At 47.3% G+C, this 23,353-nt stretch overlaps 1 protein-coding gene across 3 annotated transcripts; it reads left to right on the top strand.

Moving 5' to 3' along the window:
* Positions 1-4,996: 4,996 nt before the first annotated feature.
* WDR86 (WD repeat domain 86) lies at positions 4,997-23,136 on the top strand. Of its 3 annotated transcripts, none has more exons than XM_072328979.1 (7): positions 4,997-5,161; positions 5,870-6,145; positions 8,101-8,242; positions 9,635-10,067; positions 17,243-17,378; positions 19,921-20,024; positions 21,156-23,136. In XM_072328979.1, the coding sequence occupies exons 2-7, from the start codon at positions 5,983-5,985 to the stop codon at positions 21,372-21,374; spliced, it is 1,197 nt and encodes a 398-aa protein (XP_072185080.1). In that variant the 5' UTR covers positions 4,997-5,161; positions 5,870-5,982; the 3' UTR covers positions 21,375-23,136. The 3 variants fall into 3 exon arrangements, with proteins under 3 accessions (XP_072185080.1, XP_072185082.1, XP_072185081.1); XM_072328981.1 differs by lacking the exon at positions 4,997-5,161 and adding an exon at positions 5,316-5,445; XM_072328980.1 differs by lacking the exon at positions 4,997-5,161 and adding an exon at positions 5,477-5,550.
* The last annotated feature ends 217 nt before the right edge of the window (positions 23,137-23,353 follow it).

Consider the following 23,353-nt stretch of genomic DNA (forward strand, 5'->3'; position numbering starts at 1 on the left):
GCCTGTCAGAAGAGATATACGGTCTGGGCAGGAGGCCAGCTTACCGTCTGGAAGGAACAGCAGGGCTCTCATCAAAGTAGGGAACAGGGGAAAATGAGCTTTTTGCTATTATTTTGTAATTCTGTAAATATTTGTAACATTCCCGCTATACAGTGACGTGATGGAAGGTTTTTGCCTTCCATAGACTATGTGAGGGGAAGGCTGATTAGAGTAAGGCTGTTTACAATGAAGAACTTACATCCCCTGGCATGCAGCATCTTAAAAACGTCTAGGAAATGACATCTGCTTTCCTAGCCAGAGAGATAAGATTCCTTCACAGCAGCAGTTTTTAAGCTATCAGTTCATCACAGCAAAAAGTTAATTCAACCCCCTTCAGAGTTCATGGCTAACCTCCCATTGCTGACAGGGGTGAGCTACCAAGAACCCATTTGTATCAGGCAGCAATATTACCATCACCCAACAGCTCGATAGGTTACTGCGTAGCCCTTCATTCTCCAGCTCTCAGGTTTTCACGTTCCTGACACTGATAAGGTGTAATGCACCCACCTGAGTAAAGTAGCAGGGGACAGCAGAGCTGTATTGGCTTTAGCAGGCAGGCTTTTATGTGACTGCAGTAATAGAAACCCTAGAAAACCAAGCGTGTTTTGAAAGAACCATTTTGAAACCACTGCTTCAGATCTGATTAAAAAGCGAAAGAACTTTGCAGATGTTTACAGGAAATCCTGGGCTACGTGACAGTTTGAAACCATCTCTTATTCTGTAGGGAGAACTTGTGAAGTCTTTACACCCATGCTAAACTTCTGGGCACTCCGGGACATTTTTAACTGCAAAGGACCCACATTTATATGGGGGAAGGGAGAACTTTCAGTGACATGTACAGCATTGCTTGTAACAGAGGCTGATTGCAGAGGGTTCAGAAGGAAGCGAACGCTGAGTCTGGAGGGATAACTTCAGACTGTGTGCAGAACTGCACATACAAGCTCTGTGCCCAGAGCCTCCAAAGGCCTTTGGATGACCCTGGGAAAATGCAAGGAATTCCAGAGCAGTCGAATGGGGAGGGTCAGTGTACTTTCCAAAATGCTTTCTTTTTTTTGGTGTTTCTTAATACAGTTCACCAATGCTGTAGTTATCTGTGTACCTCCACATGAGTTTCTTCACTCCTGTTCCCAAACTGTACCTCACACGCCACCGGTGCTTTGCAGTGTTAAGCCTGGCTCTGCACTCCACCATTAGGCACCATGGTGAGAGGCGCAGGAGCGCAGCATCCCTCCTGTGCTGCCTGCGTGGGAAGAGAGCCCACCCCAAACAAATCTTCCAATGTGAGCAGTACGAGGAGTGCTCCAAAGTGTCCCACATGTAGACATCGCCATGGCAAGAAGACTGCAGATGATCTGGGGATCAAACCAAGCCTTGCTTTCCAACAGGCCCTGAGCAATATCACACACAGCCCAGATGTAATGCGTGGTCACAGCTTTCCCCTGTGCTATGACCCGGCCACAAGGCCTCCCATGGATCAAGAGCTACGTGGTGGTCTAGGATAAATCCTGAGGCCTGGCAGGGTCCTACTGCTATGAATTGTTTGGGAATTTCTTTGTTAAACTCTTGGCTGTAACAGCATCCTGCGGCAATGAGTTCCACAGACTGATTACATGTTGCCTAAAAGGTATTTCCTTTCACAATTGTGAACTATCCAGCTTCCATTGACTTGCCCTCATACTTGTGGCATCGGGGCTGGGAAATGAAGACATTTTATCCTACGGTGCTACGCTGCTGCATTTTAACACTGAGCCCTGTGCCCGTCTTTAAGCGCTGCCAGGAAAAGCTGAATGTTGCTGTTATTGGACCTTCTAAAGGATGAAGGGCAGAGAAGGAGAGAGTAGCTCGCCCTTCTCTTCCAACAGTAGCACTGGATGGGGCTGTGGAGCAGTATGGGGCCATGTACTAATGAAGAAGCCACACTGACCTACTCCCCCATCCTCATGTCAGAGTAAAGCTACATCTGCACAAGCTCTGATAATTAAATCCATGTAAAAATCAATCTGCCTTCACCAACACCAGCTCTTCATGCAAGAAAAGCTGTTCAGACATTGAGAACATTCTGAATTAAATCAAATCAGTAGAAGCTACATTGGAATCTACTTAAGGTTGTGTTTTATTTACACTGCGCTGGTGTAACTAGATCAATTTTAAATCAAATTGAACCCTAGTCGAGAAATATTCTTAGCACATATTAGGTTTCCTCTGTGGGGAACTGTGCTACTGGAGATACCACACAGCCCTTTGAGGTCAACAGTTCTCATTCACTGTAATGATGTGGTAGATATTAAAATGAAAAGGCAGTTCAGGATATGCCAGTATCAATTTTCTGGGACCCTAACAGTAGTTCCAGGAGAGTTAGTTGGCTTTTGTGATTTTCTGAGGTAAAGAAAGAGGAAGCAATACTTAATTATCAGCAAATCTGACAGTGATTGGGGTTGATAGGCTGAAGCGGAGCTATATAGGGTTTGGTGAAAACAGGCTGGCATCCATAGCAGTCCTTCTGTGGGAACGTGGAGGGGTTTGGATGGTGGAAGGAGTTAATTCTCTCAGGGAGATCGTTTGCATTGTTGCACACTTTATTCTTCTGCTATTGGGGTGAGTGGAGCTCTGGTGCTGACTTCTTTGGGGCATTATGGGCCCCGCTTCTTTGACAGAACAAAGTGCCTTTGTAGTCCATTGAACGCCATTGCAATTCCATCCACATCACCAAAGCCTGAGAAGGGGAAGGCTGGAAGAGCTGCTTGCTCTTCCTCCCCCCACAAATGACATCAATAACGCTTTGAAATCATTTGCATCGTTACTCAAATCTCACCAAGGGGGAGGTTCTTCAGCATTTTCCTTGTGCAACCACACATAATATGGAACATAGGCAATATGTTCAAAGGTCCGCTAAGGGGAACCCTGAACACCAATAATTTGGATGAAGTTGGTTGGTAGAGGTTTTTCCACTGGCCACGTCTTGGGGTGATTTGAGGAGTCTCCCCATACTGTCTTGTTAGTGGATCAGAGCTGTGAGAACAAGTTAAACCTACGGTGCAAGGAAAGCGAGCTTTAAAGACAAAGGTCCCAGTTCACTCACTTCAGAGCATCATAAATCACAGAATGGCTTGGGTTGGAAGGAACCTCAAGGATCATGAAGCTCCAACCCCCCTACTGCATGCAGGGCCGCCAACCTCCACATTTAATTGTAGATGAGGCTGCCCAGGGCCCCATCCAACCTGGCCTTGAACACCCGCAGGGTTGGAGCATCCACAGCCTCCCTCTCAATGGAAAAGAACCTGTAAACGTTGGACCCCTGGTGAAGGATGGAGGTAACCCTCCTAAAGTCAATACAAACTGTCTGAACTCCAAATCCTTTATCTGGGTGGCACTCAGCTCTTCATGCTGACTAGAATAAGAGATGAAATCCAAATTTCCCCCACGTTCACATCACTGCTATGATGTGAAAAATAAGGAGGAGTGCGTATCTATCCTCCAGTTTCTCAAACAGGGACTCGGTGCAGTAGTTTGTGAGTGGATCTGACAGATGTACGAGCAGATGGTGAGGGACACTCCCTGAGCACAGCCGACACATCCAAAACAATGTCTTTCCACGGATAATGGGATTTTCAGAGGGAAGAAATCCAGTACAAAGTTATGGAGCACGCAGTGTCAAGCCCAGAGATGGTGCAGAAATGCAGATATGCTGCTGTTCAGAAAAGAGCTGGCTGGAGACAAAGTGCCACGCAGGATGTGTGCTTACAGCGGGCAGCAGAGCCAGGACTGTCTCCTGGTGGTGTTGGATGGGATGTAGCAACCCTGTTCCACGTCTGCCAGAAAGCGCTGTGCAAAAATAAAGTATCCCATTAAGCATACATTTAATGGCTGCATTTCTGTGCAACCCACACACTGAAATACATCATGCAGGAATGAGCCTGCTGCCTTGTTCAGTGTCTGCTGAACCTCCGAGCTGAACATGACAGCCTGAAATGGAGCCAGCAGGCCCAAGGACTTGATGCAAAAAGGCATTAAATGGAGTGGGAACCAGGGAAAGTGGGTTTTGCTACATACCCTACTCAGCAGGTGTGTTTTTAGCAGCACAGGTGCTGCCCATTTGTTAAATGTTAACTTAGGGCAATGGGATCCGCATCAGACCCTCTTCTCTGACTGCCAGATCTATCTTCTGTATGTTGAATAACACTGTGCTGGGATAGGAGCCTTCCCACTTGTGTTTCATGCTTCTCCTGGCACAGCAGAGCCCCATTTTGGAGCAGCAGTGCGCCATCAGCCTGTAGCCCAGGGCTTGCATGACTACAACCAGACCAAGTGTGGGTTTGTGGCCAGACTAAGTGTAGTTGGCAGGAATAGGGAGGTATCATCTCTCAGTACTTGGCCCTGGTGAGGACACATCCCTCACTACAAGGAGACGTTGAGGCCCTGGAGTGTGACCAGAGAAGGGTGGCAGAGCTGTGAGGGGTCTGGAGCACAAGTGTGATGGGGAGCTGCTGAGGGAGCTGGGGTTGTTTAGTGTGGAGAAGAGGAGGCTCAGAGGAGCCCTCATTGCTCTCTACAACTGCCTGAGAGGAGGTCGTGGCGAGGTGGGGGGTCAGCATCTGCTCCCAGGTAGCAGCAATAAGAACGGCACGAAGTTGTGCCAGAGGAGCTTCAGGTTGGATTTATGGAGAAGCTTCTCAGAAGGAGCTCTGATGCAGCGGCACAAGCTGCTCACAGAGGTGCTGCAGTCACTGTCCCTGGAGCTGTTGAGACCTGCAGAGATGTGGCACACGGTCAGTGGGGACAGCGGGATGGGTTGGACCTAGTGATCATAGAGGTCTTTTCCAATATTAGTGACTGTGTGATGTTATGGAAGCAGGGGCTCTGCTGCCAGCCTGGCTTTCCCACAGGAGTGAAGAACTGCACTAATGAGCAACAGCCCTATTTGGTAGCAAGCGGAATTTCTGGTGTCCTCCTGAGGAGCAGCTCAGCCGCAGCTCACCCTCAGGGATGAGGGCGAGAGGAGGAACAAAAGGCGATGGCTTCCCTCAAAGCCAGCCCCCAGCTCGCCCCCTCCCTCCTCTCCCGGGGAGCACGGGGTTGAAACAGCCGAGGGCTGGAGGAAGGAAAGCCGGGGAACTGAAAGGCGGTAAGGGGAGGCAGGCGGGCTGGGGTGCCTCTTATCCCTGAAATAAAAGAAGGGGGAGGCGGAGGGGGCACAAAGCGAGGGAGCGGCACGGGCTGGGGAGAGGGGAGGCCGCGCCGTCCCGCTCCGGGGGAAGCGGCTGTAACATGGAGGGAGGAGAGCCGGCGTTGGGAACCCACCCCGGGGTGGCCCGAGGGGAGCGCGGCGTCCGCTTCGGCCCTCCCCGCTCAGCCCCGGCTGGGGGCGGCTCTCCCGTCCCGCCGCAGCCCGGAGCCGCGTCCGGGGCGGTGAGCGAGCGGCGAGGGCGGGGATGCCGCGGGCCGGGAGGGAGGGATGGCGGCGGGGCCGGGGGGCTGCGGGGAGCTGCGGTCAGCCCGAGGAGGACGTGAGGGGTACGGGAAGACGTGGGGGGTGCGAACGGGTGCTGGGGGTGCCTGAGCTCGTCGGCCGAAGGAGGAGAAGACTCGTGCCGCAGTGCGGGGCAGTGGGTGGCCGGGGAGGGCTCGGTGCCGTCCCGGCGGTTGGACGTGCCCCTGTGCTGGCGGAGGGATGGGAGGCCACGGGAGGCCCCGAGGTCTTCCGTCGTAGGGCTTTTATGCGGAGAAAGAGGTGCTCCGGAGCACGACCGCGTCCTGGCTGAGAAAAGCGGTGTGTCCGCGGAGGAGATGCGGTGACTCAACGCGTCCCCGTGCCCTGCTCTGTGTCCCACAGCCGCCTTTCCTGCGGTGAGGTACATGGCTGAAGGAGGTCGGTGGGAGATGAGGCCCGGAGCTCGGGGCTGCGAGGCGACCTGCTGATCCGCAGCCTTCGTGGGCAGCGCCGGCATGGGGAACAGCGGCTCGGCCGTGAAGGTGTGCGCCGATCATCAGGGAGGCATCAACTGGCTGAGCCTCAGCCCCGACGGGCAGCGACTGCTGACGGGCAGCGAGGACGGCACGGCGCGGCTCTGGAGCACAGCCGACAGCCAATGCCACGGCCACTTCCAAGGTAGGCGCTCCGATCTTCTCCTTATCACCCCCCTCACTCTCCACGTTACTTCTGTCCCTTTAATCGTCTCGTTTTCCAGGTGATCTTTGTGTAGAACCTCTTGGCCCAGAACCTTGTTGAACAGAACCTTGTCTTTCTCCGCAGAGCTTTACCTTTGGCACAAGGATGTGTCAGTCGCTGGAGTTTTGAATTCTACATTGGTTTTGCATTAGTAACAGAATCTGATGTCCTCAGGCTAACGTTAGGATAGCTAAGGGAAAAGCTGTGCAGGAGCCACACTGGGGGCCAAAGATTGACTGTGTTCTCATTCACTCCTGCTCTTATTCTCTTAACACAGCAGCAAACCAACCACCCAACTCTTACATTTGGAGTTTCTCGTCTTTTCTTCTTCCAAACATTAACATAGTTGGGATTTTTTTTGTTTATTTGTCTGCTTTATTTTTTTAACGACGGAGTGTTGTCTGTGCCCCCACATCCTGTGTCTCCTGGAAATCTCAATGGCATTTGCTTAGGGATTTAAGCTCCACTTAAAGCAACAATTAGCTTTTAACTGGGAAGATAAGTATGCTGGATGCTATTCAGCATGTGGCTTATGAGCTCCCGGTGTTTGGGGTAAGCTTTAAAGAAGGTTGGCTAGATGGTTTGTGAGCTACCAAGCACACCAGATAACTCTGTGTATATTATGTTTATGTTCTTATGCTACCCTTGTGTAAATTCGCATTGGAAAGCTGCAATTACTGGTAAAACCATACCTAGAGCAGTTCCCAGCTTGTACCACAGCATAACCAGCGGACTTGAGTGGTGGCAAACCATCACCAGACCATCAATTGGACCTTATCTGCCACAAGGGATTTGGACGAGCTCTGGTGTAACTATTTTCAATGGTTATACTCTGTCTGACAGACTGCCCTGCAGTGACCAAAGTGCTCTTTGGGGCTGCTAAGAGTGGGGTTGGATGCTGCTGCAAGAGAAATGCTGCAGGTTGAAACCCGCCCTAGATAAGCTGCTTTGCAAAACGTTGTCGCAAACATCTCTTAACATCTCTGTTGCACATCATTCTGTTTTTCTGGCACCTCCATTTCTCTCTCTTCTTAATTACATTTGTCCTTTCTATATACATGCATTTAAATCACATTAAGGCCTACTGGCTTCAGGCAGAGTCTCTTGGGATGCTTCAGAAGAGTCAGTTCTGGCGTTGAAATCTTAAAGTCCAGGTATATAAATCCAAAGGAGTGTAAGAATGTTCTGTCTCGTCTGTTACCTCGATGGGTGACTGTATAAATAAACCTTATTCTTCCTTTCTGTGTCATTTCATAAAGGCATTCCGATATCCTGAAAGCTGTTTTCACTGATGTTATTAGTCACAATGGGAGAAACACTGGCTGACTTTTTACCAGTTATGCTCTTTTGTTTGTATTTCATTCTGCTTGGACAATGAAACCAAGCTTGCTGGTGAGGCTTACGTTTCTTCCTCGTCTCATTGTTTCGTGCTTCAGCTTAGGACTGTTTGTGTCCCAACAGCCAGTGGGCTGTGTTGAAATGCAGCCTTTTTCCTGACTTTAGGAGGAAGCAAACGCATTTCTGTATATAAAGTGGAATTAACAAACCTTTTTTTTCCTCCCTTGTTACCAGTTTTAAACTGCAGTAGTGCAGATGTTATTAGACAGACACCGGTTCAGCTCACCGTGTTTTGATACAGCTGAGCTGCCTGATGAGAGGAGCTGTACTGTTTTACTCTGAATCCGTGTGACAACGAAGTGGAATTTTCTTCTGGTAATTAAAAACAGTGCTTTGCACAAAGAAATGTGAATAGATGTGAAGAGTGGGATTGTGCATTGAAAGCTGGAGTTCCAGCCCGTTTGCTTTCTATGCTCTTAGCCCAGCTGAAGAGCTCACCCAGTTCTCCCTGCTTGCCGGCGCGACTCTTGAGCTGTTATTTCTGCCCTTATTCCTAGGACACGAGAGTTACATCACCTTTTGCCACTTAGAAAACGAGGCTGCCTTCACATGTAGCGCAGATCACACCATTCGAAAGTGGGACGTGGTGACAGGCCAGTGCCTGGCCATTTACCGAGGGCACACGTCCATTGTGAACAGGTTGGTTCCATGGAGTTCTTCCATTGTGTTCCTGTAATCTCTTATCTCACAGATCGTGGTTTTGCTGCAGTTTTCCATGACTACGCTAACAAAACGGGTTGTGTAAACCTTTGGGTGCATGCTCCACGTGTCCTGTGCTGTAATGATTCCGTTTTCCTAGCAACGGTGCTGACACATCCATAGACGGCAGATAGAAGAGGGCTGAAAGGCACACACGGCAGGGGAATTGAATCCAGCACCAGCCACCACATTCCAGAAGAAATTATTCAATTGATAACAGATGCTTTCGATAAATAGATGTAAAAACATCACGTCAAACCTTTGAGTCACCGAGAGGGGGATGAAGTCAGGGCTGTTTCTGGAATAGCTGTTCCTCCTTGTGCAAACGATGTCTGGTAGTGATGTGATGGTTCATAACTGATCGGCTGGTTGATTTCTGAAGTGCCTCTTAATAGCTGGGATGGCTTTGCTCAATCACAAACGGAGCGATCAGACAAAGATTTATCTTAATATTTGTTCTGTTGTTCCTTACCAAACTCAGAGCACAAACAGTGTGTAGCTGGATGCTGTAAATAGCTAGGAAGGCTGGCTCTGCCTGTGTTCTGGCACTGGTCTGGTTTTGCTTGAATCAGCAAGTTGGAAATGTGATCCTTATTCATCTCTCTTTGTTGCCAGTTTGAAAGGTTCCAGGGGGCCAAACTCAGAGTATGAGGAAGATAGGTTATGATGTTCCCTATTCCCAGTTTAGAAACACAGACCACAGAGATTGCACTGTTATCTGTTAAGTGTTTGTGAAGCTACACTTCGTTATTATGGAGGCCCAGCAGGCTGAATTCTTGAGCTATAGTCTCTGATTTGCTCTTTAGTTCTGTAAATGGGTGTTAGGAGGAGGATTTTCACCCAGAGGGTGGTGACACACTGAAACAGGTTACCCAAGGAGGCTGTGGATGCCCCATCCCTGCAGGCATTCAAGGCCAGGCTGGATGTGGCTCTGGGCAGCCTGGTCTGCTGGTTGGTGACCCTGCACATAGCAGGGGGTTGGAACTGGATGATCATTGTGGTCCTTTTCAACCCAGGCCATTCTATGATTTTAGAGAAGTGCAGCTCTAAGCTGCAGTGCTAAAATATCCACATTGGTGAACCTGAGTAAAGGGTCTCACTTTGCAAAAGTAAAACAGATATGTGTCTGGTGGGGGGGGTGGTGGTGGTGGTGGTGAGGGGCAAGTGTGGTTATAAACAACGTGTTTGAAGCAGAGGGGCTGAATCAGGGGTGTATATATTGAGTTCATGCTACTGCTTCTATCTTCAGTGTGCTGAAAACGTTACAAAAGAAAGGTAAGAAGAATGATACTGTTAATATATAATTCTTTTCTTTTATCTTTTTTTTTTCAGGATCCTGGTTGCCAAAGACTACCTGTTTAGTGGCTCCTATGACAGGACAGCCCGCTGCTGGAGTGTGGACAAGGAGAAACAAATCCAGGAATTCCGGGGCCATCGGAACTGTGTCCTGACTCTAGCTCACTATTCCTCCAAGGACGTCCTTGAAGAGGAAGAGGAGGAAGAGGAGGAGGAGGAGAGAGTAAGCAGAGACCTCCTAGTGACAGGTAGCACGGACTGCACTGTAAAGGTCTGGTGGGTGTCCAGCGGGCGCTGTTACCAGACTCTGCTGGGACACACTGGGGCTGTCTTATGCCTTATACTTGACGCACCAAACAGGGAGCTGTTTTCTGGCAGCACAGACTATACCATTCGAACGTGGAATATTGTTACTGGTGAGCAGCTGAAAGTGTTCAAAGAGCATCAAGGATCGATAATTTGCCTAGAGGTAAGAACGTAGAATCGCTCAGGTTGGAAAAAGACCTCAAAGATCATCGAGTCCAACCACAACCCAACCATAGCACCCTAACTCTAAGAACCCTCTGCTAAATCACATCTCTGAGCACCACATCCAAACGGTTCTTAAACACAACCAGGGATGGTGATTGAACCACCTCCCTGGGGATCCTATTCCAGTGCTTAACAACCCTTTCAGAAAAGAAGTTTCCCCTGATATCCAACCTAAACCTCTCCTGGTGCAACCACGAACCATTCTAAGGAGGTATCTGTCTCCTAACCTGTGTGGGTCTGTTGCCTCTGTTTTTAAAGAAGATAATCACAGCTGACACTAGCAGGCTGAAGACCCAATAGTACTGAAGGAATTCTGTTTTCCTTTGGTTCTAGAAAGGAAAAAGAACTAAGTTGTGTTGCCCTGGAGTAATGTTTGTCTTGCCTGGGTACGTTCTCAGATTGTGGTAATGCATTTTGAGGATGCTCAAGTAAATATGTTGCTGTTCTTAGTGTCACGCTATGTTTTACCGTTTAATTGCAACCTTTCTTCAAGACGCAGATTGGCAACAACAGAGCTTGCTTTAATTTAATTGGGTTCTTGCTAAAGTTGTTACACAAAACTGGCTTGACCCTCTCCCAGAAGCCTGGGAAATTCAATCACGCTCTTTGAATGCTCCAGAATGAGCATTGCTTCCCTCCTTGCGAGCACAGCGTTAAACAATGGTTTTAAACAAACAGAACTTCTTGTAGGAGAGAAGAAAAGCAAAACCAACACGTCTCTTTGGGAAACCTGAACAATTCGAAGTAGACAAGTCTGCTGCTGCCAAGGCTGTGCTGGCAATGATCCTGGTCAAACCCTCAGCCCGTAGCTGTGAGTAACTGGCAGCCATTTGCTTCTCCAGTCATCAGTTGATGGCTGTAGCTAGAGGAGCCCAGCTTGGTACACACTGCCCTAAAACTTACCCCAGCTTAATCACTCGCCGTAATGCTGTTGAATAGCTTTAGCCTGTCAGTCTTTCCTAATTCCTCGCTCTTTCTTATTGGGTTCAACACTCGCCCTTCTGTTCCACTTGGCTGCCTCTCAGCACAGCCCACATGGTATTTTCGTTCTGTTAAAAAGGGGTCAATCACAAGAATCCATACAAAGATGTTGCAACAGAAGGGAAACTTCCTGAGCAGAGGTGTGTGCAGTTTCCTTGTGTTTTGGTTGTTGGTTGCTTGCTTGCTTTCTGGTTTTATTTTTGCTTTGTTTCTTTATTTTTTGCTTTTAATTTTTATTATTGCTCTCCAGGAACCTTTGGAGCCTTCTTTGCCCAGGGCTCCTTTGTGGCAGAGCTGCAATCTGTGTCATGGAGTTTAGTTTTCAAACCCTGTGTCCGGGAGGACTCGGAGGTGGCTGTGAGTCACTCACAGTAGCCAGCAGACAGCTTTAATTGCTGGCAGTAGCTCAGTTTCTTCAGAGCGTGAGAGCGAGCTTCTAATTACACCACATTTTTACTCCCTTGTCCTGGAGGAGCTGAGCTGGTACCGGCATTTAAAGGTAGTTGTTACCATTCACTAGCTGCTGTAATGCTTATGTGGAGAGACTTCACAGAATAAAGTACTTATTTTCAATGTATGTATGCAAATAGAGGTTCCTAATTGAGGCTGGCCTTTCAGAACATTTGAGAAATGGAGTTTGGTGTGGTATCACCACTAAGACTGTATCTTCCCCAGCTTTAAAATGCACTGCATTAGGAGGAGTTCCTCAGGAAGTTCTGAACTGTTGCAGGTAAAGTCTGGGCTGATCTGGCCAACTTTCATGACTTTCCAGTAAATACCAATAGCATTTCTGTAGCAGTGAATGGAGCTTCCTAGGAGAGCCTTTCAGGGTAGGTATCCTTCCTGTGTGGCTGGTAAATGAGGAGCAAAGAGATGATGGCACAGTCGTGTTCTTGTTTTGAATGCTTCTCGTTTGCTCCAGGGTCCTCTAGGTATCACTGCCATCCAGCATACGTTCCAGGAGCCTGAATAATCTGGCATGGAAGGCCAAAAAAAACTGGTTGGCTTTTGGCTTTCCCTTTTCCCCAGTCCTTGGTGATCACAGACAGCAGAGTGAGGAGAGAGAGCAGTTCTGATCTCTGTGATGTGTCCTGCTGTCCCAGGGCTGAATCACGGCGTGTGGCCTGCTCTCACAACAGCTGCAGGTGCCAGCTTATTATAACACCATTCTTCCTTCCACCATCCCAATTGAGCTGACAGAAGTTTTGCCAGTAGACTTTCTGCATGCGAGGTGCTTTGGCAGCCTTGACTCCTTCCTTCACATCGTCAGGCAAGGTAACCATTGGTGCAGCAGCCAGAACTCTTCTCTCATGCTTCTTCTGCAGTGCATTGCTAGCTTGGCAAGCGAGGGACAGCAGCTGCTCTGAGTGCTCTCTCTTCATGTAAGAGCCAATGATGTGATTTTACAGGAAGCAATGGGGGGAAAAAGCAAGGGTGGGCTGAGTGTAATCACTCAGCTCATTCTATTTCTTCCACTGAAACATTTCAGGCCCGGCTAAAGACTGAGGTTTGTAATTCCTAATCAGACGGACATTTCCCCTGAACACCACTGCCTGCAGCAGGCTGAATAACCCTGGCCTAAATATTTACTTGTGTGTGTTATTCTAAACGTCTCCAAAGTGGTTTTGCAACCTGTTTACAAGGATTGCTTTGTCCTTTGCTGATTGTTCAGACCGAGTATTTATCGAACTTGTGCTGCCAAAAGCTGGCAGAAAGAAATGATCCAGCCTGGTATTTAGCTTGGATTCTATAGCGAACATTCTTACAAGGATGAGAATTGCAAAAGGAGTTTTAAATGAACATGAGTGGGCAAGGACTTGCTTCTGGTTTCCCTGCAAAAGATCCTTTGTTGGGAACATTCCCCTCCGTTGTCTTTTAAAGCTGGCTGGAAGAAAAGAATGCTTTGAGGGAACCCACTGCCCGAGCTCCATTTATACACTTAGCTATTGTGATGGTGGGGACGGGTTTGTTTTCTCATTGAACCAATGAAATAGTGTGCACTTTGGGGTTATTTGTTGCATGGTTTATCACAGGATGAGCTAGGGGGATCTGAACGTGTTCAGCACCTTTAGAAAAGGAGCGTGCTTTAGGGCCGTTACACTGCAGTGAAGAAGCTGAAAAATGTTCTCTAGCAGCCCGAGCTCACTCTAGATGGATTCTCAGCTCAAAAAACCAACAACAACCAAAAAACAAAACAATTTCTTGCCCGCAGGGAGTTATTTAGCTCGCTAAAATGAATGTGGTTTGAATGGGATCCTGAAAGTCTAACTCGGCGGAAGGCTCACATGGCTGTAACTTGAGACCGCTCCAAGTTGGTGATTTCTAGCTTTGGGAGCAGCTGTGAACAGAAGACCCAGCTGACAGGTTGCAGGAGCGCTGACCCCTTGTAGATAGAAAGCTGGCAGTGGGAAGTGTGCTGATGGGAACTTGCCTTCCTGGGAGCACGGTGATCTCCATGACACGCCTGATCCAATGGCTGGGCTAGCGGCCTCTCCTTGGATGAAAGTTAAGTTGTCTCATAGCAAAGGTTAATTGGAGAGCAAAGTCCATTCCTATAAGCTGTAGGTTGAATAACCTGCTACACAACTCTTTTGCTGACTTTCTTGGCATTAATGCAGGTGGAAACTGTCTTAAGCTGCTGCATGTGTTCAGCTCAGCCAGGCTCATGGAGCAGTAGGGTTATGGCTGTCTGAAGAGACCAACCCTAGCTATGCTTATTTATTTGAACTGTGGCATGTCTAGGGGCTGTGACCAACAACTGGATTAAATAAAACAGGCAATTCTTTACAATGAAACCTGTAATTACTTCAGTGTTTGCAACCTTTATTATGCCAATGCTGTAACTTGGCTGTTAAAAACCAGTCTGACCAAACTTTGTGCTGGAATAGTACATCTCCAGGACATTGCTGGAGGACTGAGACAAATGTGCCTCATCCTCTTGTCTCAGCATTTCATCTGTTAAAAAGCAAAGCCCTTCAGCACAGTGGGAAAAATGAATAGTCCAGAATTAAAGCTATCAATGCGGTGATTTCTTTCCCCTCTCGTCTGGCTGAGGCTTTAAAATGGTCATCTGATTGTCATTATGTTTATCCTTTTGAAGCTCCTTGGGTTTGAAGTATCCGCACAGCTCATTAGTACCCGAGCTACAGATCTGTTGTGTGTTATCTGCTCTGTTCCAGGTGTCCTTGCCTTGCCATGCTTTTCCTCGTCAGGAACTTTGTTGGGCAGTGATCCAAAGTGAACAAAGCACACAGGAGCCAGCCAAGGAAAATACAGCTCGGAAAATACCACCAGTTCTCCAGGCATTTGCAGATTAGAATATGTAACTGTTTCTACTGGTGGTTTTTAAACCAGGATTTGACAGGCTTGGGTATATTTGGAAAATCTGTTGGGTGAAATTTTACCGTTTTCCTTCTAAATTATAAGAAAGTGAATAAGACTGGGGTTAGAGAACTGAGTGCGGGTTTTGGAGCTTTGGAGATAGAAATGGGGGAAAAAGGCCTGGTAGTTAGGAATGGGATGGAGGGTTTGTAAGCTCATGAGTGTTGGCTGAAAATGGCTGCGTGGTCTTGCATTCTGGTGAAGGAGTTGTCCTGGGAGCTGATCTGCTGAGCCTCATGGAATAGCAGGGATATTTAAGCCAAGGAGCAGCAACTGTGGATGCTTCCTATTGACAGGGCAAAGAAAAATGGCTTTAAATTAAGAAAGGATAGGTCTGGATTGGATATTAGGAAGAAGTTCTTCCTGATGAGGGAGGTGAGATACTGGCACTGCTGTCCAGGGTTGTAGATTCCCCATCTCTGGATGTGCTCAGGGCCAGGCTGGATGAGGCTTTGGCATGTGTATATGGGGGTATTTGTGTACCACGTCCAGCCTTGGCGAGCTGAGAGCCAGGCCTGCTGTGTCTGCACAGGGGGATAAATGCATCTTTTGGATGCCAACTCTGACAGAAAGCTCTGGAGTCAAACTGCTGATTTGAGGTGGGCGAGATTGGATCGGTTCCTCTGTTTTGTTCTTGTCAGTGAGAGTCCCAGCTGGTTTTCAAATACCCTCCTGAGCACTTTCATGGACTCTGTGCACTGGTGCTCATCACAGCTGCCCTGAGGCATGTAATGCATCCTGTGCTCTGGGATCCCGGCAGTCAGAAGTTACAGTGCTGCACATTTCAAGGTGTTTTTTTAAGCAGAGACTTGAGATGCACCATTTCACACTTCCTCAGTGGTGAAGTAGGGAAGGCATTTGTTTTATATTTCATATTTATGCTGTACAGTGTGAGTGCTTGGGCTGGAGGCACTGTCTGTGGTGATGATGATGACTAATTAATAGGTATCTGAAGTGCTGTAGCTTAGGCTGTGGCTATAACCTAGAATTGCTGAGAATCTTTTGCTCCCTTCCTTAACCTGGGGAGTGGGAGGAGAGGAAATAAATGGGTGTATTAGAGGGCAGCTTGGAGGGCACAGAGACTTGGGGCATAATGAAGAGCATTGCCATGCTGCCAATTCTGCAGGTCTCCAAGCATTGGAAGCTTTCATGGTTCTTATGCTCCTGGTGGCATAAATTATCTAAGTAGCAGCCCAGGTCATTTAACATATTTTTATATCTAGCAAGGAAGAAAATCTAGGCAAGTGCTGCTGTTTCATTTCAGCAATTGCACACCCACTTAGATGTGGGAATCAAGCGGTGTAACCTAATGTTCCGGTAATGCTGAGTGGCACTTACCTGCAGGAGGTTACAGCTCCATGTTTTCCCTTCACTGAGTGTGTCGGTGCAAGATGTCTGAAACAGAAATGTGACGACTTGACCAGGAGCAGCCCAGCAGGATCTCGACTCCAAACAGTTCTTGCATTGAGCAGGGACCATGTGACAATGTTTGTCATGCCCATTCAAGTTGAGCCCGGAAATGAAAGGTCAGGTTACCTTCCTCAGGCTGTTACGGCTCTCGCTTTTCGTTAGTGCTGCTGGCCATTCCTTCTCTTTCCTCAAAGAGATGTAGTATTAATGCCATTGCTAACGCAGCTTAAAAGTAATGGGATGTGACATTTCAAAGTACTGCTGACTTTTAGCAGCTGATGTGTTTTACAACCTCTTGACGTTTAGCTGTGAAAACTGCCCCATGGGCCAAGTCCGGCTCGTTTATGATGCCTTTCACAAATGACACCTTCTCAAAGTGGAGCGGAGATGGGAAAGAATGGAAAAACATTTAAAGCTTACAGAAACAGAGCGCCAAAAGGAGGGATCGAAGGTTTAGAATGCAAGGTGTCCCCTGAAAGTGACCCAAGAGCAACACCCAGGTCCAGGTCACTCGTGATTGTGTGCTTAACTGGCTGATACCGTTATACTGCCTTCAAATGGCATCTGCCAGGCCAGCTGTCTGCTTGGAGAAGTATATGGAGCTGTGCAGAACGGTGCCTGCTCAGAGCTCTACTTTGCTTGCCATAGATGAGCATAAATGCAGGATTTCTCTATGCTCTGTGGAGGGTTTCTCTGCAAAGCTGCCAGGCTTTGCGCACTTCAGATAGTCTATTGCTGTATCCTGGCAAGTTTCATAGTGCTACACAGGTCTGTTACATTCTCCCTGTCTCTCTTTCCCTTCCACAGTTATTCCCTTTGCCATTCTCTGCCGTGTCTGTGTGGAAAGGAAGAAAAAAAAACCCTCTACCATTGATGACTTTACATGATGGGTTGGATGACTTAATGTAATGGGGCACTGCTCTTTGGATTTTAAAGGCTGGCTTGATCTGAACTCCCAGCGGAACGTGATCTGATTGAAGATGTTTAAAACCTGTGTCAGAATAGTTAATGATTCAATTCTGAGGCACGAGACTCAAGGAAGAGCTGGTGTTTCCTGACTTGGCACAGAGTAATCCCGCTATATACTCCGTTTATCATAGAGCGTCTTGGGTTGGAAGGGCCTCAATGATCATCAGGTTCCAACCCTCTTCCACAGGTCGGGTTGCCAACCACTAGTTAAAACCCAGTTTGTACTTTGCAGGAACTACTGTGTGTTTGGTTTCTTTTTTTGAGGCCGTTCAGACAGAAACTGACTTCAGATGAGTCAGCTCAATGCGGTGCTCGCACCAACATGCCTAAGAGACCGTTGCTAATGCTTTTTTTTCCCCCTCTTCCCTTCAGCTGGTGAATCGGCACTTGTATTCGGGAAGCGCAGACAGGACAGTGAAGTGCTGGTTAGTGGACACTGGGGAGCGAATCCAAACGTACAAGGCTCACAAACACAGTGTTAGCACTTTGAAATACCACGCTGGAATCTGTAAGTTGCCTTTCCGATGTTCAGCAATCCCTTGTGTCCTTTTCGATGTTTGTCTTTGATCCAGGATTGTTAATAGAGAATGCTGTAATTTCAAGGCTCTTCTTCTTTTCAACTCCAACGTGCTTTAAGTTCAAGTATCAAATTTGCTGCACTGCTCTGTGTGAGAAGCTCAGATCTTCCCTCCGTTTTGAGCTTCTTCTAGCACATGAAGTACTTGCTTTATTTATGTTATGAAGGAAAATGGCTTAAATCCAGAGCTGTCTGTGGGTTGTTTATATAGCCATGGTTTAGCCTCACCAGCCTGATGTCTGTCAGCATGCTGCTCTTGCTGACAGCAAGCACTGCTGCTGGATACGATGCCCTGTGCCACTCTCTGCTGCCTTGTCAGTACTGTTAACAGACCGTCCCAAACCAGAATCACTTCTCAAGTCCTCGCTGCTCTTTCTAACAGGGTTTCTGTTTGGACTCTGTCTCCAAGACTCATTTTGCACCAATTCTTTTCCCTTTCCCTGTCCTTCTGCATCTATCTGTTCCTGAAACCACCTTTCTGCTGCAGCTGAGTGTTGCTTACAAATGCTTGGGACTCAGCTTACTGCTTTCAATCCTTCTGTTAATAGAGGTATCTTTGCGTAGCTCTCTCTTGTTGACATAACATATTCCAGCCAAGAAGCTGCTCTTTAAATCCCTCTCTTGACTGGCTTTCCTTCTGCACATCAATCTCTTCCACGTTTGGGTTGCAAGGCTGCATTTTGCTTTAGTCAGCTTGAGCCTCTCTGTGCATCATCTCTGTCTCACTCTGACATTAGACTCAGTGTGCCTTCATTCACTTCCCATACAAGTATTTCTCTCCTCTAGGTAACAGGGATGGATAGTCTTAAACTAATCTAGAGAGCCACAGTGCTTTTCTGATCTCAATTTCTGTACTTTTGGCTGGGTGGTGACGCACTGGAACAGGTTGCCCAAGGAGGCTGTGGATGCCCCATCCCTGCAGGCATTCAAGGCCAGGCTGGATGTGGCTCTGGGCAGCCTGGTCTGGTGGCTGGCGACCCTGCACATAGCAGGGGGCTGGAAATTAGATGATTATTGAGGTCCTTTTCAACCCAGGCCATTCTGTGATTCTATGACTATGCGACCAGCATTTAACACCGAACTAATGGTTGCTACTGGGGCCTTAATATCTCCTCTGGTAGATGATGAGTATAATGGTGATGGCCCGTGAAGAGCATCCTGATAGTGTGCTACAAGTGCTCATAGTGCTATTTAAGATCTCAGTTTCCAATCAAAAGCAAAAATGCTAAGTGTGCCCAACGAGGAGTATCTATTGCAGTTAAGGAGTAGGATGCATGTCATGGAAGAACGGAAGGGATGTGTCCAAACATAATTTAGCTATATTCTGATTCTAACTGAGCCATCGAATGATCACAGTGTGTTTCTATTGGCTTTCCTCCTTGCGCGTGTGTAATTACAAGCACGGGGAATATTACAGCTGTTCTCAGTTCTGTTTACTTAGCGATCTTATCATGGTTGTTTCTCTCCTACAGTACATACGTGGTCATTTAAGATTTAATTCAGTGTGTATATTTCTTTTCTTGCCCCAAGTCTCCAAGGGAACGTTCCAAACCTGCCCACTCTCCAAGATGCTGTGAAATTTAAGTATTAAAAAAACAAAAAAACAACAAAGAAAGAATTGCTGACATATATACATATTTGTTTGTTTACTTCATAGACGTGTCTGTACGGTTTGAATGCTGGATCTGGGTTATGTCAGCAGCTCTCCCTCACAACTCAGGGCTGTGGGAAGGCTTCCTAAATCTGGAGTGACAGTTCAAAAGGTGGAGGAGATGTCTGTCAAGAGCAAAATCCTGATAGCTGGAATGAACTGACAGCAGCACAGTGAAAGCAGCTCTTAATTGCTTCTTATTCTCTGTGTAATGTAGGAAGGGTCTACTTCCATTTAACTCGGGGATGGAAAGCTGCTAGCAGGAGGCAGCCTGTTCTCATCTCTTCTTGCTGCCCTCCATTTGCCACTGTGTTCATTTCTTCACCTCTGTTCAGGCATCCAGTGCCCAATTGCTCCCAAAAGATGAGGGCTCTGTTATTTTCACATCTTTCAGTTTTGTAGCTGTCTTTCTGCATAAACACCAATTGCAGGGAGCTGTGAATACATTGCTTTGTGCTGCTCTGTAGATAAACTTGAGGAATTTGGGGCAGGTGAAAGAAAGTGGATGTTCCTGGAAGCAATTTATAACCTGTAAAGCACACAGGTGTTCCCCTTTGGGGCAACGCTGCTAAGGTACGGCCTAAATAGCCAACAATGCCTACAGGCTGCAGCCAGAAGCTAAAATCCCTGCTCATGCTTAATGCAGTTACAAAAATATAACATGCAATTGCAATATACAGCACACAGAATACAAAAGTTATAACCCTCAATTAGTTCTGTGCCACACTGAAACGGAGCTTGTATGAGCCTGAATTGACGTGAGCTGCCCTTTCGTGGCCGCTCCTGTCTGGCCACGTGCTGAGCCGTGTGCTTGTGTTGCAGTGTTCACGGGGAGCGGTGATGCCTGTGCACGAGCCTTCAATTCCAGGAGTGGTGTCTTGCAGAAGATCTTCCGTGGACACAAGTTCATCATCAACTGCATCCAGGTGGGGAGTTTGTCACTTGTGCTTGCTCTCTTGTGTCTCATGGGAGCAGTGCAGCAGTTGAGAGCTGTTCTGGAATAGGATGAAATGTAATAGACACAAATATCCCCAATGTGATTTTAGAAAAAGCTCCGGTATTAAAGGATAAGCAAAACCATGGGATGAACCACCAGAGGCAGCCCTGTGTCAGCGATGGGAGGCTTTTCAGGTCAGGTTAGACACGCATCCATAAGAAATGCAATGACAAAGCCGTGTAGGGGCAGGGGATGGACTCCGAGAGCCCTTCCATCAGGAGGCTGCACAATGACGAGGATTTGCAGTGCTTTGTGCAGAATGCAAGTTTCTTCCTTATCCAAATAGAACAAATACAGCATTCATCCCCTTGCCTGTTGGGTATGGCATCCCTTCACAGGCAGTCTGGCAACTGCTTGCTGTCCTTTCTAATCTTAGAGAGGTGGTAGTGCTGATTACCACGTTCTGCCCTTTATATAAGCTCCTGTATAAAGTGTTGCCTCCAGCATATAATTTTTTCTATATCTAAAGATGACAGAGAAGCTCTATATTGCTGTCTGCTGCAGCTCCCACCAGACAAATGGAAGCATCTCTGCTACAGGGTTAACATTCTTCTGCAAACTAATCCTCGTCCTTATGAAGGGCTTGACTTGTCCATTGTCTTGACTCAATGGACACTGTTGCTTCAGGGCTAAAAGCGGAGAAAGCGAAGTGTTAAGGAGAGCGTTCCTGTCCCCATCCACTGCTCAGTGATACACATTTTGATGGTGCCTCAGTCTTCCATCTTCAAAACCAGCAGTCTGAAACTGGCACAGAAATGCCTGGCTGCAGCCTGCTGTGGCACTAAGGAGTTAGTTAGTTCCCCACTGCTTTTCTGGTGGATGTAGGTTATTTATAACTCTTGCTGTGTATATTTTATGGCTCCATGAAGTGGCTAAGAAACGAGGTCTGACTTGCTAATGTCTCATCACACTTGAGCAGCTTTCGTGATAATTTATATCAGCTCTTGGAATGAGCTATCAGGTCCTAAGTGTCGGTTCAAGCTGTGTTTGCTCTGATTTTGGAGTCAGATTATGCGCATTCTGAGCTGTTGCTTGGCATTGTGTGACCCTGTTGTTTCAGATCCACAATGAGCTGCTGTACACAGCCTCCCACGATGGCACACTGAGGATCTGGGACATCCGGGGAATATGCAAGAGAAATAAGAGGCGTTTGAAGAAGGAGAGATGTACCCAGGGCAGGAGCTCTCAGAAAGGAAGTCTGTCTCGTCTTTTCAACAATAAGGTCGGCTGTATGGTACAGCAAGAAAATGGGGAACACGAGACTGTTGAACTAATGTGACTGTCCACAACAGACTTTCTGTGAGTGACCAAAGCTGAACCTTCTGTTTTCTGCACCACTGTGTCCATGCAAGCCAGAACTTGGAAAGAGATTGGAGATGGCTTCTCTCGAACGCTTCAAAGAGCCAAAGTTCTCTGTGGCTGTCAGATGGACTCCAGTCATGTTGCTGCTCAGGATGACTCTCAGCTGAGCACTACTGGAAGCAGGAGGGACTGAGCGTGGTTTGGGTGATGCATGGTTCAGGCGATGTGTCAGCGGTGTGGCTGTGTCATTAAGAACTTTATTTACAGCTGCTTTTTTCCTCTTCTCCCTGACATGGAGGTGCCGCTCACTTCCACCTGGCTCATATCTGACAAGGAATGTTTCTGCCTGTCCCCACTGCCCTCAGTTCAGCTGAATGTGTGAGCATGGCATATGGCAGGAGCCAGGAGAGCGTGGCACCACATCTGGGACAGTGGCTATGCAATACCCCTGGGCAGCCTGGCTCAGCGCTCAGTTCTGTGTGGTTCTTGTATCCAGTGGGGATTTCCAGTTGTGCTTCATGGGGAGGGGTGTGAAACATGGGGGAAGAGTTGCTGGAAACATTGTCTTCCTTCCTTCTGTAGTTATGCCTGGTCCTGGCTTGCTAGCAGCAATGGAGAAGCAGTCAAATCCAAAAGTACTTCTCCTCATCTTTTTCCAGGTTCATCCCTTTCTGATAACCACTGAGCCGTGAATAAACAAAGGTTCTTCTATTTTTCTATTTGCAGATATAACCCCTTGTAGAACCAGTACAAAAATATCTAACCACATGTTTTTTTTATTTTTTATGGCTTTATTTATTCTGTACTGCAGCAAGATACAAACGCTGTAATTCTTTCGTAGAAAGGACCAATAAACATGTGGCATCTACAGCTGCCTGTCTTGCTTTTTGTTACCTCTCAGATAGAGGGAATTTGTCTTTGGATGCACGGTAGCAAAGGACGGGTGGAACATGTAAAATACAACATATATTTTGGGAACCATTTCCTTTCCCTTGCTGCTGGGGCTATCCCAATAGTATGAATGGAGCAGGGTTGGTGTTGGCTCTGTGTGCTCCTTGCTTATGACAGCAATGCTCATAGGAAGCTACTAGCAGAGGTGAATGGGGTTGTTACAGGCAGCGTGGGCTCCACTTCTTGGTCAAAACTTCAAACTAACTGCCCACAAGATGTGAGAGCTCATCACAGAGCAGCTGCAAATGAAGTTTGCAAATAGGTTTCATAGACGTAAAGCTCATAAAGAGTGGAATTAATGAGTCATTACCGGTTCTGCCTGTTGCTAAAGATATCAGTGTCTTCAAATGCATGTTCAAAATTAACTAAATCCTTCAGCTAATGCCTCCCGCCCCGCTTAAAACTGCACACGCAGTTCCTGGGGGCAGTGCTGGCTGAATTACATCACAGAGGAAAGGCTTCTCCAGCAAGCTCTGCATGTTGAGATGCTAATTTTACATCCCCCCAGGGAGAAACGTTCACTTTTTGAGTTGTCACTGCCACTTGGCTACGCAAACTGTGTCAAAGCAGAGAGCTGCTGCCTTTGATGGGCTGCATCAACATAATGCCATTGCAGTCCCACCTACTCCTCATTAAAGCTATATACAGCTCCTGGCTTGGTTGGTTGTTTTCACTGTCTAGGTTTTGGGTTTCTTTTTGCTTTGTATGTTTTTCTGTGCTCTCCTGCAGAGAGACAGTGGGGATACAGCAGTCACTGGGGGTTTTTTGCCTCAAGTTTGTATGTCTGGCTTTAGAAACATGTTGGTCAATGGGGATGAAATATAAAACTACCCTGTTCTTTTAACGCTTGCCTTGACACACAAGTGTGAAAGAAACAGCAAGTAACTCAATAATGATATAATTAATTATTCCCTGTCTTTTACTGATCCAGGCTAAGGTAGCCAGAGTAAAATCCACTGCAGAAACTTAACTTACCAACTATCAGCTGGATTGTTGCAGTCAGTT

The sequence above is a fragment of the Excalfactoria chinensis genome, chromosome 2, assembly GCF_039878825.1.
Source record: "Excalfactoria chinensis isolate bCotChi1 chromosome 2, bCotChi1.hap2, whole genome shotgun sequence".
NCBI lineage: Eukaryota > Metazoa > Chordata > Aves > Galliformes > Phasianidae > Excalfactoria > Excalfactoria chinensis.